Source organism: Narcine bancroftii, chromosome 8, assembly GCF_036971445.1.
Source record: "Narcine bancroftii isolate sNarBan1 chromosome 8, sNarBan1.hap1, whole genome shotgun sequence".
Taxonomy (NCBI): Eukaryota; Metazoa; Chordata; class Chondrichthyes; order Torpediniformes; family Narcinidae; genus Narcine; species Narcine bancroftii.
Genome location: NC_091476.1, coordinates 137,499,935 through 137,518,924, shown reverse-complemented (window position 1 = coordinate 137,518,924; position 18,990 = coordinate 137,499,935). Strand labels below are relative to the sequence as shown.

General features: G+C 35.3%; 1 protein-coding gene across 10 annotated transcripts in view; it reads right to left on the bottom strand.

Annotated features, from left to right (window-relative positions):
- The window catches only part of sik3 (SIK family kinase 3), a 249,474-nt gene that overhangs the window by 37,049 nt on the left and 193,435 nt on the right, over nt 1-18,990 (bottom strand). For 9 of the 10 annotated variants that reach the window (XM_069894969.1, XM_069894972.1, XM_069894976.1 and 6 more), the window contains 6 exons: nt 18,129-18,206; nt 16,441-16,550; nt 14,039-14,195; nt 10,182-10,337; nt 2,013-2,086; nt 469-612 (listed from right to left, as the gene is read on the bottom strand). In XM_069894969.1, coding sequence (XP_069751070.1) covers nt 469-612; nt 2,013-2,086; nt 10,182-10,337; nt 14,039-14,195; nt 16,441-16,550; nt 18,129-18,206 — 719 coding nt within the window. The remainder of the gene's footprint in view (nt 1-468; nt 613-2,012; nt 2,087-10,181; nt 10,338-14,038; nt 14,196-16,440; nt 16,551-18,128; nt 18,207-18,990) is intronic. The other variant, XM_069894971.1, reaches the window with a different exon arrangement.

The following is an 18,990-nucleotide window of genomic DNA, read 5'->3' as shown; positions in this document are numbered from 1 at the left end:
TCTCGTAATATATCATGCAGTTTCTTAAATCCTCTAATACTTTGCTCTTTCTTACATTTTCCAATTTTCATATTATTTATTCTCTGCCACAAAGGGCAGGCAACTAAAAGCTTCTGCTCTTCACTGGTAATTAGGAGTTGGCCAAGGACATTCTGGAACCCCTTATTAACTGATGCACACTGCCCCTCTAAAAGATTCAGATGAATTGGAAATTTAGATTATGGACACCTGCACGGTACAAAAGCTACACACTTTTCCACCTAGAAATGCCACGAGGTGCATTATCACCAAAAATCAAGATGGGCATCTGGATATCTATATTTTTCAGGGTTTTTTTTATCAAAATCGGGCATAAGCTTAAAAAATCTAAAATAATCTAATCTGCTTCCTCTGGAATGCAGAAACCAGCAGTAATCCCATGCTAATATCTGAGATTTAACCTCAGAATTCTGTGCAAAAGCCACTCACCGGCTGTGCTGCTCAGGGTGAGGAACCCAGGCCCGTGAACGGATTGCCTGCTGCTGTCCCAGCTGCCTCTGCAAATCTAGGGGAACCTCAGCTGTAGGATTGGTCATTGCGAGAGTGTGGCGTTTAGACCTGTTAGCCAGATACCTGCAACACAAGTGTATATTTAAGTTGAAATATAGCTATATAAGGTAGATACTGTAATACTACAGTCTAGCAGATATAAAGGTAGAGTTAAATTTAGTTTTTAAATTTCCAGTAACTACATCTGGTTTAGCTATTTATAGAGGTGACATTTACTCTTTAAGTCGCTTTACTCTTTGCACTAAGTAGCAGTATCACTTAAAAGTGATGAAAAGAATAAAATTTATCTGTTATCTGCCAGTTTAATTTCTGTTTATTGATTTGTTTAATTTATGTACAAGATTTTATTAAATAACCTATATTTCACTCCAGATTGTTTAGTTCTCAAAAGTAAGGCATTGTTTCTGGAGCAAGCAAAGGCTAAACTATCTTTAGACAACAAAAGATGTCAACAGATTATTTAAATGAAATGATATATATTACAAGAGACCCCAAGAGCAACCTAACAGGATACAACCCATAACAATCCTCTAAGTGGCAATGACATCAATAAATCTGAACTCTTAGATGTACAATTACTGAATATTATCTGATCTTGAAAAAGGGTCTTGACCTGAAATGTTGACCGACCATTTCTGTTTATGGATGCTGCCTGACCTGCTGTGTCCCTCCAGCTTCTCATTGTTTGCATCTGCAGTTCTTGTGTTTCACTAATATCTTCCACGATGGGATTGCTCAAGGTAATAAGCTATAATAGATATGCAGTTTCATTTCAACAGTAATGTTTCAGTATGTACTGAGCAATGTATTACCATAGAACACATACACGACGTGATCTTTTATGCTCGGTGCGGGTTATAGAAATGACAGAAGATATTTGACAATGTGAAGTGCAAAGGGTGCTGGTTCATCTGGTTCAACATTTCATCTTTGCAAACAATATCAGATATTTAATTGAACCAAAATGCTTACCTGTGCATGGATTGATAGAGAAGATCATAATTATGTTGTCATTTTGATTTTAAATGCTTGACACTTCACTATAAACAGATTTAAACATGGACTCTTTTTCCCTTGGGGATGATCAACGTATTGTTGATTTTGATCTAATTTTTGAATGAGGGTACTTTCCAGCACTTAAATATAGACACCCACTATTATTACTAATTTTTCCTCTTTCCAAGTAGCTTTGTCTAAAATATCAAAAGCAACTTGTTCAGCATCAAAAACACAGATGGACATCATAAGGAGCATCAGACAGGCATAATCAGGAGGATAGACGTGAAGCTAATGAAGATATTAAAAGCATGTTCAAAAGCTTTTAACACTGGGGCAATGATACACTGTGGGAAACTCAGACCAACAGAAGTATCAGTAAATACTGGGAGGGTTCATGGCAAGTCTCCTGGAGAAAATCCAAATGTTGACAGTGAGTAAATGAACTCACCAGTTCAGATACATACCTTTGCACAGCTTCCTGATCTGGTTCACCATCTGAGCCCTCCTCATCCACTGGTGTCACGACTGGCACAGCATGCTGTGAGAATAAGTAAGGAGTATAATGCTGATATGGATGGTAATGATAAGCTACCAGCAAAAGGAACCAACAACTAAATAAAGATATGCTCAGAAGTGGGCCCTTGAGTGCAAGCTGGTCAGGATGCTATCTATACTAAACCCATTTGCCCACATTAGGCCAATATTCTGATACACTTTTCCTATTCAAGTATCGGTCTAAATGATTTTTAAAGGCTGCAATAATATTTGCCTTCACCACTACCTAGATGACAGGATACTTCAACTATTCACCATCTTCTCTGTCAAAGACATACCACTCACATCTTTTTTTTTTTTTAAATTGCTCCCCTCACACCTTAAGCCTGTGCCCTCTAGTTCCAGATTTTCCTTCCCTGGGAAAAAGATTCATCCATCTACTTTATCTATATCCCTCATAATTTTGTAAACCTCAGCAAGGTCACTCCTCAACCTCAGCTTATCCAATCTCTCCTTACAACTACAACCCTCCATTCCAGGCATATCCTGATTAATCCCTTTGGCACCCCTTCTATGGATACCACATCATTCCTGCTATATGTCAAACCAATGTTTTGGACAACTGAATATCCCAATTTTTATATTCTCTTTCTTTCTTTTCCAATCTTTTTATTATTATTATAATTTATAAACACATACAGTTCAAAGAGATATGAAAAATACATAGTAAATAACGAATTAATACAGAGATATTAAACAATAATATTGCAGAATAAAAATATATCATAAAAAATTTTTTTGATCAGTTTAGAGTATGAACTATCTCTAAAAAAAATGATATAATTAATAAAAATATATAAAAAAGAGAGAAAAAAAACCCCAAAAAGGAAGAAAAAACAAATCTGAATTAAAAACTTAAAAAAAAACCTACCGATATAGCTAAACCACGCCGATCACTCCGATCTCATCTAACAGCCCAATTATCATACATAATCATAAAAAGAAAACAGAGCCAGATCAACTCACCACAAATGAAAATATTGAATAAATGGTCGCCAGGTTAACTCAAACTTAGAAGGGGATTCATAGACAGAGTTTCTAATTTTCTCTAAATTTAAACATAGTATAGTTTGGGTAAACTATATTCTCAATAAAGAAAAATGAGTGTACAACGTTGCAAGACAGTTTTAGGAGCAAATGGTCTCCCAAAAGATTGGATTGGGATGTCAGCTGGTGGTGAATTACAGGCAACAGTCCTGAGAAGCATATCAAGAAATTAGCAAAATCTTTAATACATGATACTTACAACTTACAACATTATAAATAATGTGACCTCTGCAAATTTATGAATCATGATAGCAATTGCCCAGTATGTTGCCTACTGGCAAGGGAAAAAAAATCTATTGATTAATCTTTAGAGACTGTAAGCTAGAAAGATTAAACAATATGGACATCACAGAAATGTTGGAGAAACTCAGTAGGTCTCGCAGTGTCCACAGGAGATAAAGAGATATTATTGATGTTTCAGGTCCGAGGTCTTCTTCAAGGTACAAATAAAAAGCAGGCAGGTGCCTGAATTAAAAGACTGGGTAGAAGGGAGAAAAAGGGAAGGGGGAGGAGCACAGACCAACAGGCAAAATGCGATAATTGAACATGGATAGGTGAGGAGAGAAAAGGTGAGAATTGATGGGGGAAAGGGTGGCTCTCTCAGTGGTAGGACCCATAAGTTTGGAAACAATATAGGCTGAAGCTATTGATCCATTGAAAAGTGGACTGCCAATTTTAAATAGGTAATAGATGGTAGTTTAAAAAAAACATTTCAGGCAGATGGTCATTATCCAAGAGAAAATGAAGGGGAAATGTTAGTACTTAATGGCAGGAAAATTGAATTTTATTAGTATTAATATTAATGGAATTCAGAATCCAATAAAATGGAAAAGAAAATTTAAATTATATAAAAAAGATTAAAGTAGATATAGCTTTTTTGCAGGAAACTCATTTGACTGAAATAGAACATGCGAAGTTTAAAAGAGATTGGATTGGATCTGTATTGGCTTCTTCATTTAATTCCAAGGCCAGAGGAGTAGTTATATCAATAGATAAAAATTTACTAATTAAAATATTGGATACAACTATAGATAAAGCAGGGAGATATGTAATGATTAATTGTCAAATTTATTCAGAATATTGGTCATTAATGAATATATATGCACCAAATATGGATGATGGGAAATTTATACAAGATATTTTTATGTAATTATCAAATGCCCAGGGGAAAATAATAATGGGTGGAGATTTTTATTTTACTTTTGATTCAAAACTTGGTGGAAACATTGCTTAAAATAAAGTAGTTAAAATTGTGTCAGATTTAATGAATGAGATGAGACTTGTTAATAGACAATTCTTTTTATCTTTTAGACACAAGATGTATTCATATAACCATATAACCACTTACAGCACAGAACAGGCCAGTTCGGCCCTACTAGTCCATGCCACAACAAATTCCCACCCTCCTAGTCCCACTGACCAGCACCCGGTCCATACCCCTCCAGTCCTCACCTCTCCATGTAACTATCCAGTCTATCCTTAAATGTAACCAATGATCCCGCCTCAACTACGTCTGCCGGAAGCTCATTCCACATCCCTACCACCCTTTGCGTAAAGAAATTTCCCCTCATGTTCCCTTTATAATTTTCCCCCTTCAATCTTAAACCATGCCCTCTAGTTTGAATCTCCCCCACTCTTAATTGAAAAAGCCTATCCACATTTACTCTGTCTGTCCCTTTTAAAATCTTAAACACCTCTATCAAGTCCCCCCCAATCTTCTACGCTCCAGAGAAATAAGCCCTAGTCTACACAACCTTTCCCTATAACTCAAACCTTGAAATCCTGTCAACATTCTTGTGAACCTTCTCTGTACTCTCTCTATTTTGTTTATATCTTTCCTATAATTTGGTGACCAAAACTGTACACAGTACTCCAAATTTGGCCTCACCAATGCCTTCTATAATTTCATGTATTAATATCTTTTTAGTCTCTACATAGTTAGAAGCTAGAGTTCAGAAAATTGAATATCAAGCAAGAATATTATTAGATCATTCACCTTTAGTGATGTCAATTGTGTTGGAAGAAGAACAAAATTTAAGTTATAGATGGAAATTTAATACAGTACTTTTAAAGAGGAAGGACTTTTGTGAATTTATGAGACAACAGATAAAGTTTTTTCAAGAAATTAATGAATGCTCTAGCAAATAAATTTATTATATGGGTATCTATGAAAGCCTACTTAAGAGGACAAATAATAAGTTACACATCTAAAATAAAGAAGGAATATATGAAAGTAGGTCAATTAGAAAAATATATGTTGCATTTAGAAAAGGAATTGCATGTTCATAAATATGAAGAGCAATGAAGATTATTGGAATCAAGAAAATTGAAATTTATACAATACAATCTTATAAAGTAGAAAGAGATGTACTGCGCACACGACAGAGCCCATAAAGTTTTAGCATGGCAACTCAAAGTGGAGCAATTATTAAGAACAATAATAGCAACAAAAAGAGAAACTGGTCAAATTACATATAAAATGCAAGAAATTAATAATAATTTAGGAATTTTATGAACAATTAAATCAGTCTAAATCTTTAGAAGACGGGGAAAAAATAGATGAATATCTATCACAAGTTACATTATCTGAATTAAATGTTGATGAAAAAAAAATGAAATTATCCAATTCCTTTACCAATGTTGAAGTATTTTGATGTCTTTGTCAAATAATAAGACTCTGGGAGAGGACAATTTCTCTCTGGAGTTTTATAAAGAATTTAAGGAGTTGTACTTCTTGTTTTTAATGGGACTTTTTGATCAAATGAGAGCCTCTAACAACTTACCAGAATCTTTTAAAACAATATTAGTAAGTCATTCCAAAAAAGGGAAATATCCTTTATTACCATCTTCTTAAAGTCCAATATCAATATTAAATACAGATTATTAAATTGTATCCAAATTATTAGCTAACAGATTAACTAAATATTTACCTAAATTGATAAATGTGGATCTGACTGGTTTTATTAAACATAGATCTGCAGACAATATAGTTAAATTTATAAATTTATTAAATGTAGCCCAAAAAGAAAAAATACCAGCAGTAGCAGTGGCTTTAGACACAGAAAAAGCATTTTATAGACTAGAATGGGACTTTTTATTTAAAGTACTGTTTGATTTTGGAATTCTTAATGATTTTATAAATTGCATAAGAGCTTTGCATAATCATCAAAAAGCTAAGGTGGTCACAAATAGGTAAATATCTAAACATTTTCCATTAGAAAGGTCATCAAGACAAGGATGCCCATTATCACCATTTTTATATTGGCTATAGAACCATTGGCAGAAGTGATAAGAGATACTGAGATCAAGGGTTTTTAATGATAGAAGATAGAGAACATAAAATAAACTTGTTTGCAAATTATGTTACATTATATCTTACAGAACCAGAAATATAATTGAAAAAAAAATGTACGATTGGCATATAAAGTCAAAGTAGGAAAGAGTGAAGTGATCTCTATGAATGATGGGGAATATTCATTAAGTAAGCAGGTGATGAAGTTTAAGCAGCAAAAGGAAGCAATTAATTTTTTAGGAATTAATATTGATAAAAATTTAAATAATTTATTTAAATTGAATTATCTACAATTACAAAAAAAATGAAGATTTAAAGAGATGGAAAGATTTACCAATAATTTTAATTGGAAAGGTAAATTGTATAAAGATGAATATTTTTCTGAGGTTGCAATATCTATTAATTGTTACCCATTCCTATACCAATGAAATTTTTTTAAGAATTAAATAAAAGTATAATAAAATTTATTTGGCATCATAAAATGCCAAGGATAGCTTTGGAAAAACTAACTTGGAAATTTGATCATGGAGGATTACGGTTGCCAAATTTTAAAAAATTATTATAAAGCAGCTCAATTAAAGTTTCTATCCTCCTGTATCAAATTGGGGAGAAGACAGTGTGGGTACATATTAAAATGAAAAATATAGGAGAAACTAATCCAGAACATTTTTTGTATAAATGGAACAAGGAACTTTTGAAAGGAGTACCAATTTTAAAACAATTATTCAAAGTATGGAATGGAATTCATATACAAATAGGAATTCTTCTTTGGCTTGGATTCGCGGGCGAAGATTTATGGAGGGGTAATGTCCACGTCAGTTGCAGGCTCGTTTGTGGCTGACAAGTCCGATGCAGGACAGGCAGACACGGATGCAGCGGTTGCAAAGGAAAATTGGTTGGTTAGGGTTGGGTGTTGGGTTTTTCCTCCTTTGTCTTTTGTCAGTGAGGCGCCAAGATGCACGGTTTGAGGCGTTATCAGCCCAGTGGCGGTGGTCAATGTGGCAGGCACCAAGAGATTTCTTTAGGCAGTCCTTGAACCTCTTCTTTGGTGCACCTCTGTCTCGATGGCCAGTGGAGAGCTTGCCATATAACACGATCTTGGGAAGGCGATGGTCCTCCATTCTGGAGATGTGACATACCCAGCGCAGTTTGATCTTCAGCAGCATGGATTCAATGCTGTCGGCCTCTGCCATCTCGAGTACTTCGATGTTGGAGATGAAGTCGCTCCAATGAATGTTGAGGATGGAGCGGAGACGATGCTGGTGGAAGTGTTCTAGGAGCTGTAGGTGATGCCGGTAGAGGACCCATGATTCAGAGCCGAACAGGAGTGTGGGTATGACAACGGCTCTATATACGGTAATCTTTGTGAGGTTTTTCAGTTGGTTGTTTTTCCAGACTCTTTTGTGTAGTCTTCCAAAGGCGCTATTTGCCTTGGCGAGTCTGTTGTCTATCTCGTTGTCGATCCTTGCATCCGATGAAATGGTACAGCCGAGATAGGTAAACTGGTTGACCGTTTTGAGTTTTGTGTGCCCGATGGAGATGTGGGGGGGCTGGTAGTCATGGTGGGGAGCTGGCTGATGGAGGACCTCCGTTTTCTTCAGGCTGACTTCCAGGCCAAACATTTTGGCAGTTTCCGCAAAATGGGACATCAAGTGCTGAAGAGTTGGCTCTGAATGGGCAACTAAAGCGGCATCGTCTGCAAAGAGTAGTTCACAGACAAGTTGCTCTTGTGTCTTGGTGTGAGCTTGCAGGCGCATCAGATTGAAGAGACTGCCATCCGTGCGGTACCGGATGTAAACAGCGTCTTCATTGTTGAGGTCTTTCATGGCTTATTTCAGCATCATGCTGAAGAAGATTGAAAAGAGGGTTGGTGCAAGAACGCAGCCTTGCTTCACACCATTGTTAATGGAGAAGGGTTCAGAGAGCTCATTGCTGGAATTAAGAACCATCAAATAGCTAAGATGATGTTAAAGCAAAATCCACTTTTTCCTTTTACTTTAAATAATCCTTTCTTTGATATCTGGCACAATAATGGGATAAAGAGGATAAAAGATTGCTTCTTAGAATCTTTTTTCTTGACTTTTGAGAGAAATACAATACACCAAATAAAACTATTTTTTTCATCAAATCATATTTAAAAAAGAAATTAGGCGCACATTTTAGACTTCCGGAACAGAGCCCATTTGAGTATTTAATAATTCATTCAATTATTGAGAAATTTATACTAATATGTACATATAATTACAAGACAATGCAGCAAAAGGAACTATTTAAGTTTTAAAAAAAATGGGAAAAAGATTTCAATATAAAAATTCATGATGAGGTCTGGTCAAGATTATGTCAGAAGAGTGTAACTAATACAATTACTGTTAGATTGTGGTGGACCGCCACCGTGGAGAACGAGCTGGTAGATCGCGCAGCATGCGCAGTAATAAACAGCAGCATTACACACTGTAAAACGTCCCTTAACACAGCGAACCAGCACGGTTGAAAGCTGGGCCAGTACAAGACCAGCAGTCCTAAAATGGCCAAGCTACCCAGATCAATAACAGTCTGGGGAAGAAGGATATTCACATACAAGAATGTTCCCGTCCACTATTGTTATTCATGCACCTGATGTCAGCCAATCAAACAAATGGTGGGAACTCCAACTGTATAAAAGGAGCCATTCCAGCCTCAATAAATATCAGAGCTTAACCTTCCACACTGCGAGTATGTGTGCTTCTTTGTAGCATTCGGCTATAATATAATGGTACAATATAATTTTTTTTTTTTTTTTACACCAATTGTACTACTCCGTATAAATTATAAGGACTCAATTCAAATTGTTCTGACAAATGTTTCAGATGTAACAAAGAAACAGGAACTTTATTACATTTATGCAGTTTGGTTTTGTGAAAAAGTGGAAAATTTTGGGAAGATTTGAATATATTATTGGGAGAAATTATGAAGATAGATACCAAAAGATCTCAGAATGTTTTTGCTTAGTGATTTATATGACATTGATACTAAATTGAAGTTAGACAAATATCAACAAAAATTTTTGAGTGTAGCAATAGTGGTGGCAGTGAAATGTATGGCAGTAACATGGAAGTCAGATAATTTTATACGGTTGAATAGATGACATAGGGAAATTCAAAACTGAATACCATTGGAAAACATTACTTATAATTTAAGAAATCAACCTGAGAATTTTTATATGATTTGGAAACCATATATGGATCTCATCAATAAGAGACCATCCACATCATCCATAACACCCACTCCTGCCAATTAATATGTACAGGAAGGAATAATATGCTAGAAATATGTGAATAGTGAATGATAAATAAATTCAGGTGTTTTCTCTTTTTTTCTTTGGGGAGGGGGAGGGAGGGGGATAAAAAGAAAAAAAATATTATTTTGTATCATTTTTATAATATTGTATGAAGAATTTATATGTACATATTGATGCAAATGAAAAATAATTTTTTCCAAAAAAGAGGGAAATGTTGTTTTCAGAAGCAGATGCTCACTAATACATCTGATCATTCATTCAAATTCAACAGTCTCTTCAGAAATACTGAATGATCAGAATCCCAAAGTCAAGCTAAGAAAATAATCAGATATTTTAAGTTCTACCACATTCTTAGCAGTGCAGATTGAATGGTTTATATCTAAATAATAATACTAGCTCCCTTAATTTCTTACTCTTCATGTTAGCTCATTATCAATATGGATCTTTATGAATATTACTTACTGAATTCATGGTGACCAAAGGTGAAGGGCCTCTTGGACGTTTCAGTAACTGTTGAGCATGCAACTGGATGTTAGCTCCACCATCAGAAGCACGACGACCAAGGGGACCCATACCATTTAGCAATTGTAGAGTTAGAGGTTGAAGTAAAGATTGTTCCTGAGGAAATGTGCATGCATACAATTAAAATTATGAGAACTTCTTGACTAGAAATTATGCCAATAAACTATAGCATCTCTCCCTTAATTGTTTTATTTTCAAATAAATTTGTCATTATGAGATCCAATAATTTATTTTGAATTGAAAACAAAAAAAAAAATCAGGAAATCAATTTAATATCAAAATGGAAGATAATAAAAAAACAATGGAGGAAGCCAAATAAAAAAGGTGAAAAAGATATCAAAGAAGAATTAAATGATACACGTGCAAAGTCGAAATTTGGGCTATTATGCTTGGTGACACAGAGAAAATATTTGCTGGTTGTTCTTAAAGTTTTCAAACAGTTACTGTGCCATCTCTGTGAGGGTAAGCAGGTTCCCTTGTACTGCATCATAGATGGCTCAATCCATTCAAAACATTAGGGAAACAGGAGACAGGGATACAGTTGTTGCAATGTAATACTTTACACTCTAGCACAATGATGAAGTACTTCACTATGAAGAACGAAATGGTGAGTTTGTGTCGTATTTTTAACTCATAACTTAGGTTGAGATTTGCAAATATCAGGTTTATTTTTCAGTAAAACATGAAAGTCTGCACATGCAAGGGAAAATAGGCCTTCATGTTCATGATTTCTGGAGTTCCAATAATTTTGTACAACTGAATGCCTTTATGCTTTAAAACATGAAAGTCTGCAGACACCATGATTGAGGTAAAAAAACACAATGCTTGAGAATGATCAGCAGATCAAACAGTGTACTTTATGAAGAAAAAAATTAAAGATACATATCCAAAGTTTCGGGCTGGAGTCCGTCATCAAAGTATGACAAAATGTTGGCAGGCACCCAAACAAAACGGTGGGGGGAGGGGCAGATGGAGGTACACAGTCCCACAGGCAAGGAGGTACACTAATAGGTGGAGATTGCGTATCTTTATGTAAAAACACAATGCTTGAGAAACACAGCAATAGCAAAGATAAAATAACATAACCAATGTTTCAGGCTTGAGCCCTTCATCAAGGTATGGAGAAATGTCAGCAGAAATTGAATAAAGGAATGAGGGAGAAGGCATGGTCACAAAGGCAGGAGGTAATAGGTGAAGAAGGGAGGGAGGGCATAGCAGCAAGCAAGGGGGCGAGAAATGGCTAGGTGAACAGAGAGGGAACGAGGTGGAGAGCTGACATGGAGAAGGGGATCAGGTTAGCAGAAACTAGAAAAGTCAATGCTAATGCCATCCGGCTGGAGAGTACCCAGACAGAAAGTTAGGTGTTGCTCCTCCAATTTACAGGTGATCTTGGTGGGATAGTACATGTGGCCATGGACAGACATGAGTATGAGTGTGTGATGCAGAACTGAAATGATTGGCCTCTGGGAGGTCCCTGTCACTGGTGCGGACAGAGTGAACATGCTCAGCTAAGCGATCTCCCAGTCTACGTCCAGTCTCTTCAATGTATAGAAGGACACTAAGGAAGCACCAGGTGCAATAGATCAATCCTGCAGATACACAAGTGAAGTGTTGCTTCACTTGAAAGGCCTGTTTGGGGTCCGGGACTGTGGTGAGGGACGAGGTGTTGGCACAAATGCGGCACCTCCTCAGTCCACAGAAAGGTGATGGGATGGGTGATTGGTGGGGAGGGATGAGTGCATGAGGGAGTCACGGAGAGAGTGCTCCCTATGGAAGGCAGAGAGGGGAGGAAAGGGGAAGATGTGCCTGTTAGTGGGATCGTGTTGTAAGAGCTGGAAATTCCAGAGGATAATGTGTTGGATGTGGAGACTGGTGGGGTAATAGGCATAGACAAGGGAAATCCTGTGTCTGTTGCATCTGGGGGCAGAGGGGACCAGAACAAATGAGTGGGAAATGAAGGATATGTGGGTGAGGGCTGAGTTGATGGTAGTGGTGAGGAAGCTACATTTGTGGAAGAAGGCAGACATTCACAAAGGCAAAAGGTAATAGAGATAAAATGTAATTATGCAATTTTATATTTGCTATATAAAGGACTCTGTTTGACCTGAGTTTCTCCAGCATTGTGTTCTTACTTCAACTATAATTTCTGCAGATTTTCGTGTTTTACTTTCTTTGTCTTTTCTACATTAAGTTTATTTTTCTTCTCTTAAATTACTTTACGAACAAATATTCATTGTAGTTTATAAGAAAATGGGTTTTCTTTTGCAAATTGAAAGTGCTTGATTTTATTATGCAATGCATTAAAAAAAAGGCTATCCAGCACTCAGGCTTGAGTTAATAAATGGCAAGTAATGTATATACAAAATATATCAAGCAATGACACGTCTGAAAAGAGAGTCTTACTATTTCCCCATGATGGTCAATACCATCAAAAAATTGCAGTATCAATAACCTGAAGTCATCACAGATGATAAACCTATGTAGCTTGAAGTATAAATGTTGGAGAGCATTGTCATTTACATGGTGCTGAATGATTTTTTGAACTGCTTAATTCTGATTTAGCCATAATATTCCTTCAATAGGTCAGAATTGCAGAACCCATTTCCTTCCACTAACATTGCAGCTGTGGTGGTTGGAGAAAATGCCTCATTATCAACTCATTTGAGAGATACAATTAATGTTAGCCTGAAAGTAACTCATGAATTAAAAAGGGTGCAAGAAATTCACATGATTTGAAAGATGCATTTTACAAATGCACATTTTTACACAGCATCCAAAACAATATTGTACAAGTGAAGCCCATAATACCTAATTCACTCCTTTTAATAAAGTCTTTATTAGAATCAATAAAAATATTTTAAAAATCAACAGCTACACAATATGGATTTCCATCTAGAAACTCACGTCAGGCAAGTTCTTGATGATACTGCAGACTCATTAAAGGGTGGGATCAGCATTGTTCGATGTGCTGGGGAAAATACCCAGAATGCAGCCATGTTCAGGTGTTAAGAAATGGACCAAAGCAAGAAGTGGGTGAGAAAGCAAGAGGAGGGAAGGGCAAGGATTTTTGTGCTTGAGCTGGCATATATATTTATAGGCAAGGATTACCAGGTGAATAGAGGAAAATGTTTAAAGATGTGCTTGAAGCTTCCTTAAAGAAATGCAACATACCCATTGACTATGGGAATCACTGGTTTATGACCACTCAAAGTGGAGGAGGAACATTAGGAATAGCGGTATGAGAAGCTCAAGGTACAGGAAGTAGACTCCCTCATGAACTGTCCCGCTGCAATTCAAATCATCCACCACCAGCTCATTATAAAGAGGAGTCTACAGTTCCCATATTGGCCTCATTAGTCACCTCAGAACCCAAATTTGGGGTGGAAGTAAGACATCTCAACACGGAGAAACTGTCCAATAAGAAGAAATTATGCTTATTCCTTTGGTTTATATACGAATATGCATAATACTTAGAATCAAGATTCACAATGCAACTACTTTCATCTTGTAAACCACTTAAGATGTGCACAATTTATCTGAACACTCTACAGATGATTGCAGTACTTTCAAGTTCCCGGTGAAGGTAACTTTGACTTGTGGATCACCATGAGAGATTTCACACCTTATTTTTATAACTTGCAAGGCACTCTGAGGACCAAGAATTCTGGTTACAAAATTTCTAGGATCAACATTGATAACTGGTTGGCGCTTCCAGCACTGGAACTCTAGTGACATTTAGCTTATAGTGAAATCTCATTCATTATTTATTGAGAATTTTTAAGCAAAGGTATCCATACCTTGTACTCCAGCTGTGTGGCTGGCTGCAAGTTCTGCGTGGGAAGCATGTTCTGCATTAAATTAACATTTTGAACAACTTGCAGGAAAGGAGCCTGAGGCAGAGTTCGTGGAAAACCAGGCAAGTGGCATTTCTGCAGATCTTCTGGAACTTCAGTTCTATATAACAAAATAATCACAATTTTAATTTTATTATTTGGTTTCTCTATACCTGTGGTTCTCAACCTTTTTCTTTCCACTCATCACATACCATTTTAAGTAATCCCTATGCCATCGGTGCTCTGTGAATAGCAAGGGATTGCTTACAGTGGTATGTGAGTGGGAAGGGAAGGTTGAGAATCACCGCTCTAAACCCAATTATTACTGAACCATTTTGCTTGAGAAAAATTGTCATTGGCCCACTTGCTTTGAAGTTATGAAACCGTGCACATAACGAGTCAATTAAAACAATTAAAACAGTGGTTTTCAAACTTTCTCTTTCCACCCACATCCCATCTTAAGCAATCCCTTACTAATCACAGAACACTTATGGCATAGGGAATACTTAAAGTGGGATGTGAGTAGAAAGTAAAAGGTTGAGAACCACTGCTCTATACACTTAATTACTTTCTTTCAAACTTAGATTTTTAATGTTGTACATGTATGATAGTGGTTACTTCATCTGATAATCTAGATACTAGGGTCAAGGTGTAAGTATCTGTAATCTATATGCCTACTAGGTTCTAAGGAATGTGTAGAATCATTGCTGGACTAGATCAGGTTTTCATATTGTTTACACGCAGATATTTGCTTAAAAGATTCACTTGATTGCAATTACAGAGAGAAAATGTACAGTTTCCCAGCACAAGATCACTAAGATCAGTTATAAAGTCTACGTCATCATTCTGGCAGAATAAATTGATTCATTTCTTTAACTGGAACGTCTCTGCACAAGAACACTATGCTCCACTTAATCATCCTTTATCCACTAAGCCAATAGGGCTCAGCTACACTTCTTTAAAAACATGAAGGCAGCAATTTTGCGAGCAAAATATTTTTAACTGTTGATTTATGAAATAAATAGTTTCAGTTCAAAAAGTAGGTTTTTCTTGTAAAAAGGCAATATCAATTTTCATTTTCTTAATATACGCCAAGACTCGCTTACGTTTAATCGTACTATTTAATCCTCTAACATTAAAAAAAAAATTAAATATGGTTTTAATGAATCAGATTTGTGCTTTAGATGTGGTGATACGGTTGGAATTTTTTTTCATGCTGTTTGGTTATGTATACATATACAATCTTTTTGGAAGAAAATTCAATCATTTTTAGAATATCTGTATAAGATTAAAATAGTTTTAGATCCAACAGTATTTTTATTGGGTAGTTTGCAGCCTCTGAAAGGCTTGGGATTAGATAAGTTTCAGCTTGCTTTTGTATATTTAACTTTATCCGTAGCGAAAAAATGTATTGCTAGTACATGGAAAGATACAAATATGAATGATATTAATAGATGACATAATGAGATGAAATATTGTTTAATAATGGAAAAAATTATGTATGTTTCACATGATAATTATAATTTTTTTTATTAATGAGTGGCTGTTATACTCGGAATATTTACATTTCAATTTATATTGATTAGATTTTAACATGTATATTTAACTCTTTTTTTTAAATATTCTTTCTTTTTTATGGCTCTCCTTAAGAGAGTTGGCTGAGGTGGGGGGGGGATCCTTTTCTTTTCTTTTTCTTTCTTTTTTTCTATATATAAAAAAAATGTTCATGTTCATGTTTAATTGCTGTATATGTCATATATTATTTGTTTTTTCAATGAATAAATAAAGTTTAAAAAAAAAGAAAACAAAAAAAGTACCTTTTTTTATATAGAGTACATTATTTCTCCTCTGTTCAAACTCTCCATATCCTCAGTTTTCAAATGTACCTTACTCCTTCTACTGATTCTCACCACATCTCTGCAAAGCTGTTAATGCACTGATGCTAATTCATGTCTGAATCTGTACAACTCAGTTTGCAAAATTTTCTTGTAAAATACATTTCCCAACCTACACAACTTATTTTCCTTTTCTTCTTCTTGCCTCTCCCAGTCTTAACTGCAATACAATTTTCACATCTGCACAAGAATTATACATTTATTTTTGAAAATAATCTCCTTAAAATCTAAAAGTAAATTGGTTTCATGTATATTGTTCTTGTACTTGATACATCTGATAAAGACAAAAATGAGAAATTAAATGACTTTTCCTCCAGTTCATATGTTTGTCTTATCATATTTTTCCAAAAACAAGAGCAAACCAAACTATGTGTGGAGATAATCTCATTTTCATTTTTTATTGAATTTACATGTACAGGCATTTAATTATTTTGGTTACATTGACAAATATACATAGATACCAGCACCAACCTGGGATCAGCAACACCAACAGTATGTCTCCTCATGGAGAGATAACGCGCCAATGCTTCTGGTGATGGCTCTTCGCCTTCATCGCTATCTAAATTCATGTTACCATCAGTCTGAAAAGGAACAAACAGCAATAACAGCATAAGTTATTAGCATTAATCTCATTCATCATAATCAGGCCGAAGCTGGTATTTCAATTCCAAACTGAATTTAGACTCTGTGGACAATAAAAACCTCCACCTGCAAATTATATTAACAGGCTTCTAAACACTGATTCTTTGGGGATACTTCATAAGTCATACAAAAATCTGTACTTAGTTTCTTAAAAAGTAATCTCTTTGAGTAGAAAATGTCATTGTAGACAGTATGGTATTACAAAACATCCTTTCTATTTCTCAATACTATGAAGTTAATAAATATTCCCACTATATTATCAAAACATTTTTTCATTAGAAAATGAGAAAAATTACAAAGAAAATAACAGATCTACTTGAGCAATCTCAAGTGGCTCAGGTAAACAGAGGTAAATATTTTTAAACTTCAAAGACAGGTGTTATTCCTAACAAAACCAACATTTTTGCCACATCTAATAGCCACTGAGAGAGTGGTGGTCACCAGCCTTCATAAACCACTGTAGTCCATATTGCTGTCAGGTACCTGACTCGAGGATTTTGATTCAGGGATGATAAATTAACAGCAATATTTTGCTGAGACAGACAGCATGGTATAAAGGAGGATAAACTGCTGGAGGTGACTTCCTACTTCACTGTTGCTCTTGACTTTGGGGAAATGCCTTCATAGAAAGAAGCTATGCTGAGCTACTAAAGGCATCTTGTGTGCAGTTGATTTTGTGGCAACGATCACTCTTGGTAAAGGGATAGGAGAACAATAAAGCAGCCAGCATTGTTCTAGGTGGTATTGAGATTCTTGAGTGTTGTGAGAACAGCGCTAATTCTGGAAATAAAATTAAGGAGAATTAAAAATCCTTTTTTGCAGTTTGTAAGTGGAGAAAATATACATATTTGGGGGTGGGGGGGGGGGTGTTTGTGAGGTGAGTCACTTGCTACAGAGCTCTTGTAACCAAGACATTTACATGGCTGGTCTGAGAATATTAATTATACTGGCTTTGTCAAAACAGAATTTTATGATGAGGGTGTTAGATTCTCTCGTGGTGAAGGCAATCATTAGTTGGGTTTTAAGAAATTAAGTGAGGGCGTTTGATGGTCCAAATGGTCTTTTCTCCAAATGTTCTTGTGTCAGGTTTACTTTTATTCATTTTTTTTTTTTAAATTGTTGCTTGTAGAACTGATGTCAAAGTGTAAAAGTTTAGTCTCTGGTAGTTTCTATTGACCATCAATAAAATAAGTTAAGCACACTCGTGAAATTGTTTTTTTTTCCCAGCAAAGATAACCCTTTCAAATAATTTCAAAAGTTTCAAATAACTTGCAAAATGAAACTTGCTGATTATCACCAGAGAATTTTTGTGATTATTTTTTTCATTCTTTTATATACATGAAACATAATGATAAAATCATTTTCCTCAAAATAATAAAATCAATTCTGAGTATTTTTAATTTTGTGTAACCATGAGCAGCGTCACAAAAATGATCAATGACTAAAGAGACAAAATAAATGGAACAGTCTGCATTTACAATAGAACATCCAACAATGTAATGAGTGTCATAACCAACCTGGACTATCTGGTTCTCTGGGTTGATGAGCTGCACTTGTGGCACATTTAAACTCAATGTGTTACTCGTCTGCTCAGCCTGGTTTATTGACCACATGAAAAAACAGAAAAGAAGTGATCAGTTCCTTCACACTTCTGATCTCAACCTAAAAATTCAAACGATTAAACTTCCGAAGGTTTCCGTTCAGATACCTTAGAAAACATTAGCTTTCTTAATGTACAATCATAATTCGAAATATTTTAGAAGTACATAACAAATAGAAAAGATGAACAAGATAGTGTGCTGACTGTAAAATGGTCAATGAGATTCAACTTTAAATATCAGAAAGGGTAAGAAGGACAAAGAGAAAAAAATGCTGATCCAGGCAAACAAATATACAGTGACAAAAGGGCAATGTTAATAAACATCCAAATATTAGAAATAAGCTGAAATTAGTGATGCATTCCATAATAAAAGATTCACTGTGTTCTAAAATAAGAGGCTTGATTTCAATAAGAAATGAAGAATATTGAAGGTGGGAAATTAAATAGCACAAATTGCAGATGGCAAATAATTGAAGACCCAACAGGACCAAAGTGAGTGAGATAACAAGGATATGTCCAAATAACATTACATTTTCAGAATATAATGAAAATTATGAATAAAATCTCAGCTAATATTATTAGATTTCTTGTTTCAGAGTACATCCATGACATCGCATGTAACCCAGACATTCCTTTTTTTGGTGGGTGTGGCAGAATTACCACTAATTGATAGTGCGAAAAATAAATTGTACACACCATAAAACATGTAAACAAAGAAAGAACTGTAAACAAACTGACTGTGCAATAGAGAGAGAAAACAAAAAGAAAAATCAATAAAG